Here is a 22,214-nt window from a genome sequence, read left to right on the forward strand (position 1 = left end):
TTCTTGCCAGCAGAAAACCTTCCACCAGGGCTACTTACATAGCTAAGTGGAAGAGATTCTCCATCTGATCCATGCAGAAGGGTACTCCACCCATACTATCCTCAATACCTTTTATCTTAGACTATCAGTTACATCTCAAGCAGTAAGGGCTATCGATGTCATCCATCAAGGTCCAGCTGGCCACAATCTTGGCATTTCATCCCTGGGTTGCAGGCTGTTCAGTCTTCACCAACCCCATGGTAGGGCGTTTTCTTAAAGGTCTAGACAGAGTATACCCTTAGACTCATCAGCTGATTCCACAATGGGACTTCAACCTCATACTGTTAAGACTGATGGGCCCTCCATTCAAACCTGTAATGACATGCTTACTTTTCTGTCTATCCTGGAAGATAGCTTTTTCTACTGGTCATAACTTTGGCCAGGAGAGTATTAGAACTCAGGGCCCTCATGTCTAAGCTTCCTTATATGGTTTTCTACAAGGAGAATGATCAGCTGCGCCCTCACCCAACTTTCCTTCTGAAGACAATGTCATAATTCCACAAAAACCAGGATATATTCCTTCCGGTTTTCTACCCAAAGCCACACTCCAACAGTTGAGAGCAGAGACTGCATTCTCTGGATGTTAAACAAGCTTTGGCTTTTTGTATCAAGAGGACTAAATCCTTTAGAAAAACGACAGCTCTTCATAGCAATAGTGAACACGATGAAAGGCCTTCCAGTATCATCACAAAGAATCTCTTCATGGATCACATCTTGTATCTGGATATGTTATGACTTGGCAAGGGGACTTAGCCCAGTACTAACAGCTCACTCCACAAGGTCACAGGCATCCTCAGCAGCATTTCTCGCTCAAATCCTGATCCAAGACGTTTGTAGAGCCGTGATGTAGTCATCTATTCATATATGTGTAGCACATTATGCTATTATGCAACACTCCAGAGATGAGACTGCATTTGGTAGAGTGGTACTGCAATCCACAGGTCAATTAAATTCCGACCCCTCCTCCTATGGATCTGCTTGGGAGTCACCTACTTGGAATCAACTTGAGCGAGATTCGAAACAGGAAAAAAACAGTTACTAACTTTCCGTAACTGTTGTTCTTGGAGATGTGTTGCTCATGTCCGTTCCAAGACCCACACGCCTACCCTTCTGTTGGAGCCAGCCAGCAAGAAGGAACTGAAGAGGCAAGGGGTCTTCAGGGCCCTATATACAATGCCATGAAGGCGCAACTCCAGGAGGCTCCAGAGCTGACCTTATGGATACCAGTAGGAGAAAAACCTTCCGGCGACTGTGCATGCAGTGTGCACACACCTACTTGGAATGGACATGAGCAACACATCTCCAAGAACAACAGTTCTGGAAGGTTAATAACTCTATTTTTTAACTATAGCATGTCTTTTAGAAAAACATCTAATCTTGATTTAAAAATTGCCAGTGATGGAGAATCTACCACAACCTTTGGTAAATTGTTCCAGTAATTAATTAAGCCTGACCTTAAAAATGTACACTTCATTTCCAGTCTGAATTTGTCTAGTTTCAAATTCCAGCCATTGAATCCTGTTACACCTATGTCTGCTTGATCAATCAGCCCATTATCAAATATTTGTTCCATATGTAGGTAATTATAGACTGTGATCACCTTAACCTTCTAACATTATAATGAGCTGTTCCCTCCAGCTCATAGACCAGTGGTTCCCAACCTTTTTGGCTTGAAGGCCAGAGATATCATTTTTACAACCCTGAAGGGTTGCCACTCTCTGCCAGTAGCACCCCCCCTCACTACAGCAAGACGGAAGGAGTTCAGCAAGGAGGCTACCTCCTCGCTGATCTCCCATCTCCCTGGCTGCAGCAGGGAAACCACCCATGTCCTGTAGCCCCGTGCACTCCACTTGTGTTCCTAGGCAGTGGCTTCCTTCTGCAGCCAGGGAGATGGAAGAGCAGTGTTCCTCTTCCTTTGGCTCCAGCAGGGACCCCAGCACTTAGGGACCCAGGCAGAGTGCTTTGCTCTCTGCTGGAGCTGGGGGAGAGGAGTGCTGATCTCCCCTCCCTCTGGCTCCAGCAGGGACCCAGCGCCTATGGACCTAGGCGGAACGCTTTGCCGTGCTCCCTGCTACAGCCGGGGGAAGGGATGCTGATCTCCCATCCCCTTGGCTGCAGCAAGGAGCCTGCACTGGTCTTTTAGCCCGGTGGAAATGTGCTCTGCCTGGGTCCTTAGGCAGCAGCTTCTTTCTGCAGCCAGTGGGAGGGGAGTGGCAGGCCACTCTGAAAGCCCTTGCAGGCCACTTTTGGTCCCCGGGCCACAGGTTGGGAACCACCATCCTAGACTAAAGCGGGGATGCTGCCCACTCCGTCAGCATCCAGCCTGTCCAGACTGGAAAGTGACTTTATATTAATACTGCTTTCCTCATGAACTTCAAAGAGTGCACAAAGGGGCAGAGTCAGAGATAAGCTTTCACTGTTACTTGACAGTTGAGCCCTTGATTTCGCACCTTCCTTGTTGCCAGGGATATTAACAAATCTTTCACGTTGTTTAGATCTTTGACTGTCCACGGCTAAAGTTTTCCGAAATTCCTCAGAGACTCACTAACCTGCTGCTGCCTCCAGACCCCATAGTTATAAACCACATCATCAGGTAAGTGTGCCAGCCAGCCCAGCACTGCCTGGGTCTCCCACCACAAGGGGAACGTGAGCCATTTCCCTCTTTGCCCCACAGGTGTGGCCAGCCAGTCCTCCATTTCCTGTCAAGTCAAGACCATGATAGATTATTTTTATCTATGATGCTTCCATAGCTCCCATTATTCTAATATCTGGGTGCCTCATGAACTTCTAATGTATTATCCTCATCCCCCCTCACCCCCTGAGGAAGTGTTGTTATCCCCATGTTACAGATGGGAAGCTGAGGTACAGAAAAACTAAATGTTTTGCCAAAGTCAAAGAAGATGTGAGTAGTGGAGCAGGGAGTTGAATCTGGGTCTCGCTAGTCCTAGGCTAGCACCCTAAACACTGGACCATCTGTTCTCTCTGAAAAGGTACTTTGCATCATCCCCTACAACACATCCTGCTGGAATACTGAGCTTTCCCCAAAGCCAGCACTCCTGGGAAGAAACTGGAGTACCTGGAAGCTCCAATCCTGACCTGCTCCCTACAGTGCCTCCTATGTTGGGAGATGTTGGGACTGTAGCATCTGTGAGTGCTACAGAAGAAGCTCTGTTATGCCAATTCCTTTGTATTTAGGTCTGGAAGAAGTCTCAGCAGATTCTGCTAAAAACAACTTAGAATTCAAGGTTCTGTTGTTGTCTTCTCCATAGTGTTGACCCCAATGACCAGAAGAAGACGGCTTGTTATGACATAGATGTGGAAGTTGAAGATCCCTTGAAAGGACAAATGAGTAGCTTTCTCCTCTCAACGGCCAACCAGCAGGAGATCACAGCACTGGACAACAAGGTACTGGCACAAGAAAGGATTTAAAGTATCATGGAGTATGGTATATATGAATGCAGTATGTGGAATATGGAGTCACACACTACACTCTATGGGAGTGCAGTATGAGCTGGGTATGTTATCACAGGAAATGTGTTATGGGAGTGTGATGTTCATACATTTTTAAGGCCCGAAGGAACCATTAGATTATCTAGTCTGTCCTCCTACTTAATATGGGCCATAGAATTTCACCTAGTTAGCTCTATATTGAGCCTAATAATGTGTGTTTGACTGAAGAATATATTCTAGAAAGGCATCCAATCTTGATTTAAAGACATCAAGAGATAGAGAAGCCACCACTTCCCTTGTTGGTTTGTTCCAATAGTTAATCACCTTCCTTATGAAAAATGTGTGCCTTATTTCTAATTTGATTATGTTTGGCCTTTACTTCCAGCCATTTGTTCTTGTTCTGCTTTCTCCACTAGACTAAAGAGCCTTTTACTACCTGCTATTGTCTTGCCATAAAGGTACTGTGGCAGTCGGCCGGCTTCCCTCTAGTGGGTCTCGCGCTTCACCTCTCGTAGTGGGCCAGGGAATCGCCCATCACCCCGTCTCCCCCCGGGAGGCGGGTAGGGACCTGGGCCTGCCCGCTTCTCCGGGTCCCAGCCCAGGAGCCCTATGAGTAGCAGCTATGAGCTGCTGGCACTGTATTTGCAGCTGCAGTCTTTTTCCCCTGGGCTACTTTTCCCCCCTCAGTCCTCCTGGCCTCTTGGCCCTGTTTCCTTGCTGCCCAAACCAGGCTCAGTACCTCTCTTGGAACTCTTCCGCTCTTCCACTGTACTCCTGTCTGCTCCTCAGCTCCTCCTAGCACAGCACAGCACACCTACTCCTCCAGCTTGTGTACTGTTTCCCTGGAGCAGAGGGCTTTTATCAGGCACCTGGCTGGGCCTTAATTGGCCTCAGCTGCTTCTAACTGCCCTCTACTGACTCTGGCATCTGTTACTGTCTCCTAGATCAGCTGCCATCCAAAGCTTCCAAGCCCAATCCACCCAAATTTGAGATCCATTTTCTAATCTCGGGGCAAAAACCATCCTACCCTAAATGTGCCTCCATCCAGTTAACCATTGGCATTTTTTCAGGTTGATCGCTTATATTAGCGAATATTTAGTCCCCAGAGGCGTATTTGCCACTCAGAGAGTTTTATCACCTTCTACCACGTGAAGGTTACATTTGGGATTTTTCCCTTCATGGGACCTGAGACCAAAGTGGCATTACTAAAATTCCTGAGTTTCTGACGCATGTCCTGATTGTAGATAGCTGAAGAATGGCAAGGTGACCCTCGATCCATATTTTCACCCAACATCATGCTCTGTCTGCCACTTCAAGGTATACAACTCTAGGCAAGGTGGTCCTGCAGTTTCTCTTTCATAGATTCATAAATTCATAGATTGCAAGGCCAGCAAGGACCATTATGATAATCTGGTCTGACCTCCTGCCTAGCGCAGGCCATAGAACTTCCCCAAAATAATTCCTAGAGCAGATCTTTCAGCAAAACATCCAATCTTGATTTAAAAATTGTCCATGATGGAGAAGCCACCATGACTCTTCACAAGTTGTTCCAATGGTTAACTACTTACACTGTTAAAAATGTATACCTTATTTCCAGTCTGAATTTGTCTAGCTTCAACTTCTAGCCATTGAATCATATTATAACTTTCTCTGTTAGAATGAAGAGCCTATTATTAAATATTTGTTCCCCATGTGGATACTTACAAACTGTAATCAACTCACCCCTTAACTTTCTGTTTGCTAAGCTAAATAGATTGAGCTTCTTGAGTCTGTCACTGTAAATCAAGTTTTCTAATCACTTAATCATTCCTGTGGTGCTTCTCTCAACACTCTCCAATTTATCAATCTTCTTCTTGAATTGTGGGCACCAGAACTGAACACAGTATTCCAGCAGTGGTTGCACCAGTGTTAAATACAAAGCTAAAATAGCCTCTCTACTCCTACTCGTGATATCCCTATTTATGTATCCAAGGATAGCATTTACACTGTCGGCCACAACTTCACACTGGGAGCTTACGTTCAGCTGATTATCCACATGACCTCCCAAATCTTTTTCAGAGTCACTGCTTCCTTGGATAGAGTCTCCCATCCTGTAAATATGGCCTACATTCTTTGTTCCTAAATGTATAAGTTTACATTTCTATATTAAAGCGCATATTGTTTGCATGTGCCCAATTTACCAAGCAATCCAGATTACTCTCTATCAGTGACCTGTCCTCTGCATTATTTATCATTTCCCCAATTTTTGTGTCACCTGCAAACTTTATCAGCGATAGATTTTATGTTTTCTTCCAGGTCATAAATAAAAATGTTAAATAGCAGAGGGCTAAGGACTGATTCCTGCCGAACCACACTAGTAACATATCAGTTTTAAGTTCATTCTCCATTTACAGTTACATTTTGAGACCTATCAGTTAGTCAGCTTTTAATCCAGTTAACATGTGCTATGTTAATTTTATATTGCTTTAGTTATTTAATCAAAGTGTCATGCAATACCAAGTAAAATGCCTTACATAAATCTAAATATATTACATCAACACTTATACCTTTATCACCAAACTTGTAATTTCAATTAAAAAAAATCAAGTTAGTTTGACAAGATGTGTTTTCCATAGACCCAGAGTGATTGTCATTAATTATATTACCCTTCTTTATTTCTTTATTAATCTAGTCCTTTATCGGCTACTCCATTTTCTTGCCTGGGATTGATGTCAGACCAACAGGCCTATAATCACCTGGGTCATTCTGTATACCCTCTTTAAATATTGGCACAACATTAGCTTTCTTCCAGTCTTCTGGAACTTCCTCAGCGTTCCAAGACTAACTGAAAGTTAACATTAATGATCCAGCATCCTCCTCTGCCAACTCTTTTAAAACCCTTGCGTGCAAGTTATACGGATCTGGTGATTTAAATGAAATTATGAAGCGACTTAGAGCCCTACATCTTGGGGTAACAGCTTGGGTGACACCTACAGTGTAATGGATACATGCAAGGACTGGAGGAGGAGGAGGAAAGATGATTACTTATCTGCTTGTAACTGTTGTTCTTTGAGATATATTTCACATGTCCATTATACAGCACATTCTCCTTCCCTGATGCATCAGAGTCCGCCATCAGGTTCTACTCTGACAGAACTGAAGAAAAGAGGAGGTGCAGGGGTGCTAGAACACTATGTATGGGGGATGCTGAGAGCCATTGAACTAACTGTAAACCCTGTATATGATGGAAACCACTTCAAACCAGGGAATGTGGCAGCACACCCAGAACTCCTAGTTCCAGTACCTACAATGAAGTGTCTCCACCTTTTGTACCCTCATTCACTCCACAAGGAGCTAGGCAGGGCTGCCTCTATGGATACCGCTAGGGAAAACTCTCTGGCACTGGTGCATGAGATGCATGCATCCGATAATGTAATGGACACATGCAACACATGTCAAAGAACAACAGTTATGAAATGTTATGTTTTTTCTGAGTTCTCAATAACTAAACCAGGTGATGGAGTTTTTAGTGTATAGTGTATCCCTGGGCTCGACAATTCCCGGGCGCCAGGACGCCATGGTGCCTAGGAATTTAATTCTGGCGCCTAGTATTTCTCTCAGTGAAAGACTGGGTCCCGGGGGGACCGGCTGCCATGCTCCGGCCAGGGTGCCACTGCGTCCATGTGGCGGCAGGGCTGTGGCAGGAGCGGTGTGGCTGCCTCACTCTAGCCAGGGCGTCCCGCTGCTGGGCCCACATTGTGGGAGAGGGGTGGGGCCGGAAGGGGACAGTGGCTGTCACGCTCCGGCCAGGGCGCCACTGCGTTCATGTGGCGGGGCCGGGAGGGGAGAGTGGCTGCTGCGCTCTGGCCAGGGCGCCCTGCTGCTGATCCCATGTTGTCTGGCTCCTTACTTTTTGGGCTGGCTCCTAGCTACAAAGCAAATTTGTCAAGCCCTGTGCTATCCCCTCATCTCTTTACCCACTCTATCCTTCCTAAACAGCTTATAACCAATGATTTCAACACACTGATCATAGGAAACAGCCCATCAGGTTTCAGTAATGCCAATTATCTTAAATTTCTTTTCATCAGTGAAAATTGCCAATTCTTCGTTATTACCCAGACTCCGAGCACTGTATAAACATAGAAACATAGAATATTAGGGTTGGAAGGGACCTCAGGAGGTATCTAGCCCAACCTCCTGCTCAAAGCAGGACCAACCCCAACTAAATCATCCCAGCCAGGGCTTTGTCAAGCCAGGACTTAAAAACCTCCAAAGATGGAGATTCCACCACCTCACTAGGTAAGCCATTCCAGTGCTTCACCCCCTCATAGTGAAAAAGTTTTCCTAATTTCCAACCTACACCTCCCGCACTGCAACTTGAGACCATTGCTCCTAGTTCTGTCGTCTGCCATCACTGAGAACAGCCTAGCTCCATCCTCCTTGGAACCTCCTTCAGGTAGTTGAAGGCCGCTATCAAATCCTCCCGCACTCCTCTTTTCTGCAGGCTAACCAAGCCTAGTTCCCTCAGCCTGGGTTGGGAGGGCACAGGAGCAACTGCCCCTCAGCCTCCTGTGGCCCCTGCCCATTGTGAAGGGCCAACGTGGTGCCCTCCCACTCAGGCTGGGGGGTGACACTGCCCCATACAAGCCAGCACTGGGCTGAGGGGCTGGAGCGGCGGGTAAGTGCAGGGCACTAGGCTGGCCCTTCACAACGGGCGGAGGGTGCAGGAGGCTAAGGGGCAGCTGCTCCTGCCTCCGCTCCTGCGCCCCATGCATTCTGAAGGGCCAGCCTGCCGCCCACCCCCAGGCCAGGGGATGAGGTTGCGCCATCTGAGCTGGCACCGGGCTGCAAGGCTGCAGCGGGAGAGGCAAACGCCACGTGCCGGATAAGTGCAGGGAGGGGAGGGTGGCAGAGCCAAGACTGCATTTGCGCCCCCCTACCTCCCTGCGCCCCTCCCTCCCTGCCCCCCCCCCGCAGGTACAGACTCCCCCTCCCCTGCATGGGGGGGGGGGCATGAGGCTTGGGGCGGATGCAAATTTAGGCTTGGCCCCCAGGTGCTGCAGACCCTCTGTACACCACTGCCTATTCATGTCAGTGTACACACTAGTTTTGCTCCCACCAATTTAAGTGCCATGCTACACCGACATAATAATTCTACCGCCATAAAAGATGTAGGGCTTATGTCTATGAAGTTAGCAAAACGCAGCGTCCCTGTGTACACTGTAGGTTACTTACATCCATTGATGGCTGTCATTTTTGTCAATTTCATGGCTCCCTGTTAGAGCAGTGAAATGGACAAGAAAGCTGGGTGCATGGGGGCGGCTCCAGCTAGAGCCTTGCTTCCCCCGGGACCCCTACTCCCTGCCGGGTTGCTGCCCAGGCTGCTCAATCTGAGTTGGGTTGTGCCTGCTGGGCTCCCCACTCAAAGCCCGACTGCCCCATGGTCTCCCTGCTTCCCACTGGGAGCCCAGCTGCACTGAGGCTCCTGGCTCCCCACACCATGCTAAGAGCTGGGGGGAGAGGGGGCGGACCCGTGCTCCCGGTGATGAGTGGGAAGCCAGGAGCCTCAGGGCAGCACCCGGGCTCCTGGCGGGGAGTTGAGAGTCTAGGGTCTCAGCACTGCACACTGCCCCCAACCCAGGCTAAGGGAACTAGGTGGTAGCGCTTCTGGTGAGGCTGTGCACCACCAAAAGAATGTCAGTTTTGACATGAACCACCGCAGTAATTACTGTGGTGTCTGCAAGTCAACCTAACATAAGTTGACTTCAGTTTTTAGTGTAGACGTGCCCTGTATCAGTTTGTGTACTTTACGGCACTTTACACTCAACCTTAATTACAGCAGAGCTGGTGAACTCACGCAAGGCACTGTTCCTACCCCAAAATACTTGCAGTCTACTTTTGTGATATCAGGAAGAAAAAGAAGTGAAAGTGGTAAGGAAGGATGAGGTTTGCAGCGACATGATCACACAATCTTTCAGCTTAGCTTTGTATTTACAGTCTGCTGAGTCTGTTAGTTTTTTACATATAAAAATAGGAAAGCTGAAGAAATAAGAGAGCAAGTGTTCCTGACTTGCAAGTGGTGAGCATCATGGAAGAAGTGGATTTTTAGAAGAGATTGAAATGAGGAGGGCAGTGATTTGGCAGCCCAGAGTAGGGAAAGCAGCAGTCAATGCCTTTATTATCTATTATTTATGTTCCTTCAGCCACTTTCCTATGGCCAGCCAAGACCACTTCAAATAAATATATCATGCTTCCTGAAATGTAGCTGTATCACAGCTACTGTCTTCTCTTCCTTTACTAATTTTGTAATTGGATAAGACAAACCATCAAGTTTGTCAGTCATGATGAGTTCTTTATAAACTTCCCAATGCGCCTTATTCCACTATTCTGCTCTTCTTATATTAGTCTTGTTGACTTCAGTAGGCATGCTCATAGAAGCACAGCAGGCAGGGATTGGCCAGTATATATGCTTATGTAATTTTTTGCTTTCCACGGACCTGTTCCAGGAAAGCATTTGTGCATATTCTTAAGATTCATTGAAGTCAGTGCCACTCAAAGTCATGCTTCAAATTTAACATTTGCTTTAGTGTTTTCCTGCATCAGTGCTTATATTTGTTGCTTTGTTTTAATAGAGCCAATTCTAATTACATATTTATATAGCACCATTCATTCAGAAAGATCGCAAAATATCTTACAGACGTGGCAAACTGGCTAACTGTACTAAGGGATCACTGTATCCTCCGGTGTAATGAGTTAGTTCTTTGACGGTGCTGTTGTCAGTCAGTTTAGGGCATGTGTGCTGGTGTGAGTTCCCCTCTGGATGCCATTTCAGCTTCTGCAGCTAGCTGAATCGACAGACCTCGTTAAACATGACCCATAAATTACCACAGACTCGGATAAGCGGCGAAGGCACTTGGCCAGGTTTATTGCAAGCGAAGCACAGTGCTAGTGCCCCATAGGAGCTACAGGTACACTAGGCCATGTATGCTCGGCCCAATGGACCGGTTCAGTTAACAGCAGGACTTTCTGTTATCACCTCGGCTGGACAAAGATGCTTCTGCTGGGATCCCTTTCATATACCCTGATACAAACAAGTTTCACACTGCATCTCTGATGTCGGCAATTGTTCTATAATCAAGCACAAATCAAGCACAACATTTTCATCCATCATCCTATCTCTTTTATCTTAAGGTCAGGGAGTCTCTGTACTGTCTCTCATGATTGTGTTTGTGTACCACTGTACTGCCTCCCTATACTGTATTTCCGTTCAGGGAGCATTAGTACGGTCTCCCAGGATTGTGTGTCTTCAATCACCAGGAATTAGGATTACTAGTGCTTTAACAATACTGTGATCCTGTTACTGCTCCTTAGGAATGCCCATGCATTAACAATGCTGTGTTTCTGCCAAGTTCCTGTATCAGTCAATGACCGTGTAAGCAGGCAAGCAGTTGCTGTTTCCTAAAGCCAGACTTTGGTTCAGGCCTCAGATCTTGCATCTAGCCCTGTTATACTAGGCCTCAGGTGCTCACGTTCTACTACAACTGCAAACTTCACACCAGTGGTTCTCAGCCAGGGGTACATGTACCCTTGGGGGGATGAAGAAGTCTTTCAAGGGGTACATCAGCTCATCTAGATATTTGCCTAGTTTTACAACAATCCACGTAAAAAGCACTAGCGAAGTCGGTACAAACTAAAATTTCATACAGACAATGGCTTGTTTATACTGCTGTATACACTGAAATGTAAGAACAATATTTATATTCCAAATGATTCATTTTATAATATATGGTAAGAATGAGCAATTAAGCAATTTTTCACTAATAGTGTGCTGTGACACTTTTATATTTTTGCGTCTAATTTTGTAAGTAAGTAGATTTTAAGTGAAGTGAAACTTGGGTCACTCAAGAGAAATCAGATCCCTGAAAGGGGTACTGTAGTTTGAAAAAGTTGACAGCCATTGCCTCACACTATCCAACAGTTTAGGGCTGGATGTGAAGAAGAATGCTGTCTCTAGTTGAAGTACAGGAGAACTCAGGAAATAGACCATGGCCAAGACATCAGAGTTAACATGCTTATTCTGGGGAAAGATGTCTTATGATCCTTAGTAATTGTAAGTTGTCAAAATGACAGTTCTGTGTTTCAAATGCATTACAGATGGGCTGATGGGGATAAACTCAGACTCTCTGTGGCTTGGGGACACATAAATACAAGAACATCCATATTATTTCTTCTACTTTTCAGATTCATGAGACAATTGAATCTATAAACCAGCTAAAGATACAACGCGATTTCATGCTGAGTTTCTCCAAAGATCCCAAAGGATACATTCAAGACCTTCTCCGATCCCAGAGCAGGGATCTCAAGGTAGGCAAGGGTTCTGGGAGGGAAGAGGAGGCAGTGGAGCAAGGGCTTGACCTGTGCAGCTTCAAATTCATAGATTCCAGGGCCAGAAGGGACTGTTGTGATCATCTGATTTGACTTCCTGTATAACATAGGCCAGAGAACTGCCCCAAAATAGACAAAGGAAATGCAGTAGATCTAATCTACCTGGATTTCAATAAGGCATTTGATACAGTTCCATATAAGAAATTATTAGTTAAATTGGAGAAAATGGGGATTAATATGATAACAGAAAGGTGGATAAAGAAGAAAGGTGGTTAAAGTGGATAATAGAAAGGTGGTTAAAGGGGAGACAACAAAAGGTCATATTGAAAGGTGAACTGTCAGGCTGGAGGGAGGTTACTAGTGGAGTTCCTCAGGGATCAGTTTTGGACCAATCTTCTTTAACGTTTTTATTACTGAGATTGGCACAAAAAGTGAGAGTGCTAATAAAATTTGCGAATGACATGAAGTTGAAAAGCATAGTGAATGTGAATGAGGACCAGAATATAATACAAGAAGATCTGAATAGAATCATAGAAGATTAGGGTTGGAAGTGATCTCAGGAGGTCACCTAGTCCAACCCCCTGCTCAAAGCAGAACCAACCCCAACTAAATCATCCCAGCCAGGGCTTTGTCAAGTCAGGCCTTAAAAACCTCTAAGGATGGAGATGCCCCCATCTCTCTAAGTAACCCATTCCAGTGCTTAGCCATCCTCCTAGTGAAATAGTTTTTCATAATATCCAACCTAGACCTCCCACACTGCAACTTGAGACCATTGCTCCTAGTTCTGTCATCTGCCACCACTGAGAGCAGTCTAGCTCCATCCTCCCTGGAACCCCCTTTCAGGTAGTTACTGCTATCAAATCCCCCCTCATTCTTCTCTTCTGCAGATTAAATAAGCCTAGTTCCCTCAGCCTCTCCTCATAAGTCATGTGCTCCAGCCCCCTACTCATTTTTGTTGTCCTCCTCTGGACTCTGTCCAATTTGTCCACATCCCTTCTGTAATGGGGGGCGCAAAACCAGACAGAGTACTCCAAATGCAGCCTCACCAGTGCCAAACAGAGGGGAACAATCACTTCCCTCGATCTGCTGGCAATGCTCCTACTAATGCAGCCAAATATGCTGTTAGCCTTCCTAACAATAAGAGCACACTGTTGACTCATGTCCAGCTTCTTGTCCACCATAACCACCAGGTCCTTTTCTGCAGAAGTGACCAGCCAGTCGATCTCCAATCTGTAGCAGTGCATGGGATTCTTCCGTCCTAAGTGCAGGACTCTGCACTTGACCTTGTTGAACCTCATCAGATTTCTTTTGGCCCAATCCTCTAATTTGTCTAGGTCATTCTGTATCCCAGCCCTACCCTCCAGCGTGCCTTCCACTCCCTCCATCTTAGTGGCATGTGCAAACTTGCTGAGGGTGCAATCCACCCCATCCTTCCAGATCATTAATGAAGATATTGAACAAAACCAGCCCCAGCACCAACTCCTGGGGCACTCCGATTGTTACCAGCTGCCAACTACACATCGAGCCGTTGCTCACTACCTGTTGAGCCCGATGATCTAGCCAGCTTTCTATCCATCTTATATAGTCCAGTCATCCAACCCATACTTCTGTAACTTACTGATAAGAATACTGTGGGAGACTGTATCAAAAGCTTTGCTAAAGTCAAGGTATATCATGTCCACTACTTTTTCCACATCCACAGAGCCAGTCATCTCATCATAGAAGGCACTCATGTTGGTTCGACATGACTTGCCCTTGGTGAATGCATGCTGACTGTTCCTGATCACCTTCCTCTCTTCCAAGTGTCTCCAAATGGATTTCTTGAAAACCTACTCCATGATTTTTCAGGGACTGAGGTGAGGCTGACCAGTCTGCAGTTTCTTGGATCCTCCTTCCCTTTTTTTGAAGATGGGCACTATATTTGCCTTTTTCCAATCATCTGGGATCTCCCCCAATTGCCATGAGCTTTCAAAGATACTGGCCAATGGCTCTGCAATCACATTAGCCAACTCCCCAAGCACCCTCGGATGCATTGCATCCAGCCCCATGGAAGTTGTCCACAACACTCTCCAAAAACTTCCTGGATTGTTTGTGCTCTGCTGTATAGATGTCAGGGTGATTGAAGTCCCCCCATGAGAACCAGGTCCTATGATCTGGAAACTTTCATTAGTTGTCTGAAGAAAGCCTTGTCTACCTCATTCTCCTGGTCTGGTGGTCTATAACAGACGCCCACCATGACATCACCCTTGTTGCTCTCGCCTCTACACTTAACCCAGAGACCCTCAACAGACTTTTCTCCAGTTTCATACTGGAGCTCTGAGCAATCATAGTGCTCTCTTACATACAGTGCAACTCCTCCACCTTTTCTCCCCTGCCTGTCCTTCCTGAGCAATTTATACCCATCCATGACAATGCACCAGTTGTGTGAGTTACCCCACCAAGTCTCGGTTATTCCAGTTACATCATAGTTCCTTGACTGTGCCAGGACTTACAATTCCTCCTGCTTGTTTCCCAGGCTTCTTGCATTCGTGTAATGCATTCTTGCATTTGTGTAAACTTAATAAGTTTATGAAGGGGAGGGAGGTGAATTCTCTGTAACTTGATGTTTTTATACCATGATTTGAGGATTTCAGTAATTCAGCCAGGGGTTAGGGTCTATATCAGGATTGGTTGGGTGAGGTTCTGTGGCCTGCAATGTGCAGGTGGTCAGACTAAATGATCACGATGGTCCTTTCTGACCTTAAAGTCTATGAGTCAAGAGAAGTGGTTGTAGTTCACAAAGCGTCCAACAAATATTTTTGATCCATTCTGATCCATGTAGCTTTACTAAAAAAAAAAAAAAAAAAAGTAAAGTATTTTATTTGCTGTTTCTGAGCACCTGAGAGCATGATCGGTGCTTTACCATACAGCCACCACCTTATCTTCCTTCAAATCCCCCTTTAAGACTCATATTTGCCATGATGTGTACAAAAAGCTGCCAGTTGTTAATGACTGATTAAAGGACAAGTCTGAGTACTGTTTTGTAATGAAAAACTCTTTGTTTATTTTGTCCATCTATTGTGTTTTGGTCTTGGTCCAGGGACTGGCTTTTATTTCATGATTACAGCACCCAACACAGTGGAGTTTTGATCCTTGACTGGGCACTCTAGGTTCTACTGCAGAACAATAATGAATAATGATTCACAGAAACAAATAAAGACACTTTCCCTTTCCCACAGAGGTCCTGAATGCAGATATGTATTTGACTAGTCTGAATGGAGTTGATAACTAAAATGTTATGATCAGATGATGAGTTTGGGGTGTAAGGCTGAGCTGGAGCACTCTGGCTATATATAATTAAATGCTATGAAGTTGTACAAAACAGAGCTACAGAATCCGATAGTGCCTCAGCATAACTTCGGTTGATTTTAATTTCTTTAAAACAATAAACAAGATTAAATGCCAAACCCTATTACTGCAGTATTGAAGCTGCCAGTTTAAATATACAAAAAAATCAGTAACTGAGAAATTTCAGTTTTTTGAGTAACACTAACTTCCCACATTGTACTTAGGTAAAATTTACAATTACTAGTTATATTATTACAGTGTATGCTATGGTAAACAATGATCTTATCATTAATCGTCCCCTCCCCCCAAAAACTTCTAAATTAAATTTAATGTGGCTACAGTAAATAAAAATAATTGATTTGTGTCTCATCCAAAACTGTGCTATGCACCACACAGAATGTGTAACAGGAATAGCCCTATGGCTGAATAACTTGCAGTCTAAAACTAGACTAAGCACAATGAGAAATGAGAACCCTTATACAAAATATGTGACAAGAACAGTACATTTAAAAATGAGCCTTAAACAAATGGAAACTGTAATTCACGTAATTATCATAAATTTTCAAATGACTTAAGAGTTTTTACATTTGATTAGGAACAATACTGATGTGTGAAAATTTCTTTTACAAATGCCAATATTCGTCCCTCAACTCTGAACCATGAAAAATACTTATGAACTCTTTCAGCATATGAATTGCCAATTATATATTTTACATAATCAGATATGTTGTAATTTAGATGCTGAAAAATACTGTCTTGCAGTTCAGATTTAAGGTTGACATTTTAGTTGTTCTCATCAACTAACTTTATGATTCTGAGAGCAATATGTTATTTATGTCATTTATCTTAGAAGGTCATTTACATTCTTTGGATTGTTAAGAGGATTTTTCATATTTTTTGTCATATATTTTGTATAAGGATATCATGTTCTGGGGTGCAGTTCAGACCAGGGAGAGGCTGCTCTCTAACCCTGGGTGCCTCACAATGCTTTGCTGATGTAGCTCCCAGCCTGGGCTGCTCACAACCACCCTACCACCATGCAGGCCACACCCTGAAGGTATGTGTGCTAGGCAGCCCTAGTTATAGAATCATAGAATATTAGAGTTGGAAGGGACCTCAGGAGGTCATCTAGTCCAACCCCCTGCTCAAAGCAGGACTAACCTCAGCTATACCATCCCAGCCAGGGCTTTGTCAAGCCTCAGCTTAAAAACCTCTAAGGATGGAGATTCCACCACCTCCCTAGGTAACCCATTCCAGTGCTTCACCACCCTCCTAGTAAAAAACTTTTTCCTAATGTCCAACCTAGACCTCCCGCCCTGCAACTTGAGACCGTTGCTCCTTGTTCTGTCATCTGCCACCACCGAGAACAGCCTAGCCCCATCCTCCCTGGAACCCCCTTTCAGGTAGTTAAAGGCCACTATCAAATCCCCCCTCATTCTTCTCTTTTGCAGACTAAACAAGCCCAGTTCCCTCAGCCTCTCCTCATAAGTCCTGTGCTCCAGCCCCCTAATCATTTTTGTTGTTCAGCAGTTCAGCAGTTCTGATCCCAGCAGCCTGTCTACAGCCCCATTCTGGCTCCCACCAGCCATGGTTACAGCCATCAAGATGACCTCAACACACTCTCAGTCTTACATTTCCCCAAAACCATGTGCCCTGAAATGTCCAAGAGTGTCCTTTCCTGGACAGCTCAAAGAAAAAATATGGTTCATTCCTTTAAAACCACAAAAACATATTACATCTTATTAACTTAACTGGGATAAATGCACCCTTCTCTTTAAATACAGCATTGAGTTGATTTATGGTAAAAATGAAAAACATTTATTAACAAAATATATATAGGATTAAGTGAGTTAAAGTTTAGGGAATGTTGATAGAAAGAGTTTCAAGTAAAACAAAACAAAATATACTTCTAAAAGTCTAATACTTAATTTAGAAAGATACAGACTTTTTCAAGATGGATTCTGTCACCACTCATTCTTTTTCTCAGCCATGGCTGACTCTCCCTCAGTTAGGATCTTCCACAAAAGTATATTGTGCTGGCTTCCCTTGTCTTAGGTGAAAGATTTTTGCATATGCAAATTTCTCACCTGTATTCAGTTCCAGAAACTTCAACTCCCTGGCTGAAGGACCCATCTTTCTCAGCTTAAAAGAGATCTGGCCTTTTGTGTCTGTGTATTGATGGATGCCAAAGATGGCTTCTGTCCTAACGTGTATCTTCGAAAGTTCAATTAACTTGTTTCAAGAGGCAGGATGACCACATGCTACTGTTCCCTTCCTGTGGGCTTCCCATCCCCCTTTATGATTTCTATGTAAATGAGACTTCCATTTTTTCTCATTCCTCCATGCTTCATTTGCATAGGGGACAGCTGTAACATTCCCTTCTGCCTGGGCAGACTGTACAGCCTAATATCAATGAGTATCCATAATTCCTTATATAGTCTTAACATCAGGGCCCAAGCATAATGTTTTTTGGGCCCAGTACAAACTTGTAACATGGGCACGTTCCCACACACATCACATACCCATGGGGGTTGCAGCCTGGGCCGGGCCACCCACGGCCTCTGGGCCCCGGTAAAGTGTTCCCTTTCCCTCCTCACCCCCATGTGGGGGCCTGGTTAACACATACATTTTTCAGTGATATTAATCACCAGTATGTCATTAACTTTCAGAAAAGCCCTTACTCTATACACTTTTATAATACAGTAATATTGTATAGAGGCTGTTGATTCAGTTGCTTATCATTTGAGGTTCAGCTCCCTTGTCCTCATCTTTATAGATAAGTAAACTTGGAAATGGATTCTTTGCAAAGTAAAACCCAGACCAAGCCTCTTGCCTGCTTGGTGTGGATGCCATGCTGTCTTCTCCCCCACTTGTTAGTATGAGGTTTGCCTCCAGCCCTTGTTAGCTTAATGGGTCATATTTATTGCTTATATTTAAATTGAGGTAAACTCACATTCTTTGTTTAGGATAGACCTGTTTAACAACTCCCTCTGGCAATCGTGGTTCACAATCAGCTTAGTTATAATTCCAGCATGTATTCATAACTCTTGATACTCATTGTGTAATACAACATGCAAGAATATTAATGATGAATGCTAATATTAATGATCAAATGATACCTCACAAGGCATATTTTGTAAAATATTATTACAATAGTGTGTAAGGTGTGAATATAGGGGGTGCCTAGTATCAGAAAGGGTTCTGTTGTTTGCTGGAGCCACCTTAGCTATATGCTTACAACCTTTTTAATGTGGTAAAAAATTCTATTTTAAAAAAAATATATAAAGAATCATGTTGTACTTAAAATTCTGCATTGGGCACAAATCTTTCTGCTTATGCCGGTAGCCCCTCTCCTGAGAATTTCCCCGAGAAGTGCCCCTCCTAAGGTGCTCTGAAGCAGAGCATCTACCCTGCTGAATTTAGGCTCATGGCAGCAAAGTAAAGTATGTAAACTCCCTCTTGCAGAAGAGGAGCTACACTGTTGCACACCTTAGGACATGTGTGCATGGGAATTTTGGTAATGTTTTTATTATTCCAATGGATGCGCTGTTTCCCTATGTGCTTTGTACTGCTATGCACTGAGTGTAAAAAGCAGGAGATATCAGGTGTTTGAGTCACATAATTTGCTGGGGTGATATGAATGTGTCATTAAGGACTGTCTGGAAACAACCCATATCAGTGGAAGCCCTACAGAGACAATGGAAACCCCCAATGACCAAAAGTTAATACAGCTTCTAGGGCAGCTGAAATTATTAACACAGACTGTCTGTGACTAGAGAACAAAGATGGGAGGTGTCAGGTGTCTGTGTTAAGAATTGACCTCACAGAGACACAGTAAAGGAGCTCTCACCTAGGACTAAAACATAGTAACAGAGACAGAGAGAGGAAGCAAGGATGGTTTCTACAGCAGCATGGCTCAAGGGAGCCCAGTCTGAAATTTGTCACAACCTTTGCTTCTGTGTGCTAGCTTCAGGGCTTCTCAATGCTATATACCAGTTGAGTAATAACTTGTTACCTTTGTTTGAAAAGGCTGCCTGGTGTTGCTGCAAATACCTACTCTCTGCATTTCACCCTGAAAGGGTAAGGAACAAGACTCCCACAGAAGTTGGGCTTAGATGCAGGGAGTCTTGGAGAGAGCAGGGATTGCTGGCAGCCAAAGGCCCAGTTGCACAACTGTGAAAGCCATGGGTTTGCCCCTGTGGATCTGTGTGGATCCTTGGGATCTGGCACACTAAAGGGGTCACTCTCAAGAGATTGGTTACTGCTGGTGCGTGCACTGAACCCTTTGAATTCTTGACAACTGGTGGCATAGTGGGGTATGAATGCACTAGTAATTGTGATCTGTCCATGCCAGGGTAGCCACCTGAAAATGTCAAGATCAGGACAGGCTGCAAAAAGATATTCTCCCAAACTGGTGGCTAATGCTGCAGTAAATTCACCAACCAGTCACAAACAATACTTCTGATCCTCCACGCTGCTTATCAAGAAGCTAAAACAAAAAATACACAGCTCTCTTTATTGCATTTCAGTCTCAGGTTCCCAGTCAGCCACTAGGTTCAGTAAAGAGATAAGTTATTACAGCTCTATGCTCTTTACCAAAAAGTTCTTCTGACTCCAAAGGGTCAGCCACATTACCGGATCAATATGAGTTTGGATCTTACCCAAAATACCACGCTGCCAGCCAATCCATTAGTAACTAAAACAAAAGGTTTTATTATAAAAGGAAAAAACAATAAGAGAGATGTTAAATTAGTCAAAGCAATTAGATACATACAAAATATCTGAAATTCCATATCTATCAGGTTTTCAGTAGAATTGTGAGTTTGCAGGCTTGTATAGTCCCGCTGGTGTACATCCAGCATCTGGATGTGTCTCAGTCTTTTGTTTCACAGCTTCAGTTGCAGATGAATTGATCCAGAAGTAGGAAGCAGGGCTGAAGACAATACGGAATGGATGTGGTGCAGCTGTCTTTTATAGATGCTGGATTGCGATATGGCTTGTTTCAAACTCAAGCCCTCAGCACATGGCATAGAAAAGCCTCAGAGAGAGTCCCCTGTCCATGGGGCATGTTACATGTCCTGATGACTCACAGGTGCAGTCCTGGCTTTTCTCCCTGGGCTCATTGTAGAGATAATGGCCCTCGATGAGTCATCAGTGCTGACACTAATCTGCCTGGGGTTTAGCCCAGTAACAGAGCAGCATGGACATATATCATACATACCCATAATTTATAATACAAAGATGTTACATGCACATAGGATCATAGAATAGTAGGGATGGAAGGGACCTTAGGAGGATCTAGTCCAACTTCCTGCTCAAAACAGGAATCCCAATCCCAATTAAATCATCCCAGTCAGGGCTTTATCAAGCCAGGGCTTAAAGATCTCTCAGAATGGAGAGTCCACTACCTCACTAGGTAACCCATTTCAGTGCTTCACCATCTCCCTAGTGAAAAAGTTTTTCCTAATATCCAACCTAGACCTCCCCCACTGCAACTTGAGACCATTGCTCATAGTTCTGTCATCTGCCACCACTAAGAGCAGCCTAGCTCCATCCTCCCTGGAATCCCCTTCAGGTAGTTGAAGGCCGCTATCAAATCCCCCTCACTCTTCTCTTCTGCAGTCTAAACAAGCCTAGTTCCCTCAGCCTCTCCTCATAAGTCATATGCTCCAGTCCCCTAATCATTTTCATTGCCCTCCGCTGGACTCTCTCCAATTTGTTCACATCCTTCCTATAGTTGGGGGCCCAAAATTGGACACAGTACTCCAAATGTGGCCTCACGAATGCCGAATAGAGTGAAATAATCGCTTCCCTCAATCTGCTGGCAATGTTCCTACTAATGCAGCCAAATATGCCGTTAGCCTTCCTAACAACAAGGGCACACTGTTGACTCATCTCCAGCTTCCTGTCCATTGTAACCTCCAAGTCCCTTTTTGCAGAATGGCTGTCTAGCCAGTCAGTCAAGAGTCTGTAGCAGTGCATGGGTTTCTTCCATCCTAAGTGCAGGACTCTGCACTTGACCTTGTTGAACCTCATAAGATTTCTTTTGGCCCAATCCTCCAATTTGTCTAGGTCACTCTGTATCCAATCCCTGCCCTTCAGCATATCTACCACTCCCCCCAACTTAGTGCCATCTGCAAACTTGCTGAGGGTGCAATCCACTCCATACTCCAGATCATTAATGAAGATGTTGAACAAAACCAGCTGCAGGACCAACCACTAGGGTACTCTGCTAGTTACCTAGCTGTCAACTAAACATCGAACTGTTGATCACTACCTATTGAGCCCAATGATCTAGCTGGCTTTCTGTCCACTTTATAGTCCGTTCATCGAACCCATACTTCTTTAACATGCTGGCAAGGGTACTGTGGAATACTGTATCAGAAGTTTTGCTAAAGTCAAGATACCCATGACCACAGAGCCAGTCATCTCATCACAGAAGACAATCAAGTTGATCAGGCATGACTTGCCCTTGGTGACTCAATGCTGACTGTTCCTGATCACCTTCCTCTCTTCCAAGTGCCTCAGAATGGATTCCTTGAGGACCTGCTCTGTGATTTTTCCAGGGATTGAGGTGAGGCTGACTGGCCACATAAACAATATTATCATATTTAGCAAATTATAACCTTTCCAACAGTACCTGACATGGCATGTCTCATACAAATTATTGTAACTTTGCAATATTGATATCAATAATGTTATGATTGGTCATTCATATTACACCCAGTGTCACAGTAATATTTTCCAACAAGTGATTTGCAACAATAAAAACAAGGTTGGTCAAAGAAAACAGCAAGAAAATGGCATACAACCACCTCCCTACGAAAAAGAACACAGCTGTGCAGGGGGAGCGAGTTAAGCATTGGGAAGTTTAACAAAGCACAGCTGATTTTGGAGCAGTGAAGGATGAGCAGGCCTGGAACCAGGGTCCAGACTGAGGCGGGCTTCCAAGAGAATCTGGGGACACTGGAGGCAGCAGCAGCAGGGCATCCTAATGGCTCAGTTCCCCATCTCCAGAGTCAGAGCGGTGGAAT

The 22,214-nt window shown here is 44.6% G+C and overlaps 1 protein-coding gene across 7 annotated transcripts in view; it reads left to right on the forward strand.

The window, feature by feature from the left end:
- Positions 1-22,214, forward strand: part of SMARCD3 (SWI/SNF related, matrix associated, actin dependent regulator of chromatin, subfamily d, member 3) — a 165,910-nt gene that overhangs the window by 124,209 nt on the left and 19,487 nt on the right. For 6 of the 7 annotated variants that reach the window (XM_067535713.1, XM_067535714.1, XM_067535712.1 and 3 more), the window contains 3 exons: positions 2,535-2,632; positions 3,309-3,444; positions 11,710-11,832. In XM_067535713.1, coding sequence (XP_067391814.1) covers positions 2,535-2,632; positions 3,309-3,444; positions 11,710-11,832 — 357 coding nt within the window. Of the gene's footprint in view, positions 1-2,534; positions 2,633-3,308; positions 3,445-11,709; positions 11,833-13,555; positions 13,710-22,214 lie in introns of all 7 variants that reach the window. The other variant, XR_010917562.1, reaches the window with a different exon arrangement.

Source organism: Emydura macquarii, unplaced genomic scaffold (genome assembly GCF_026122565.2).
Source record: "Emydura macquarii macquarii isolate MOO-44397 ecotype Brisbane River unplaced genomic scaffold, CSIRO-AGI_Emac_v2 contig_3511, whole genome shotgun sequence".
Classification (NCBI taxonomy): domain Eukaryota; kingdom Metazoa; phylum Chordata; order Testudines; family Chelidae; genus Emydura; species Emydura macquarii.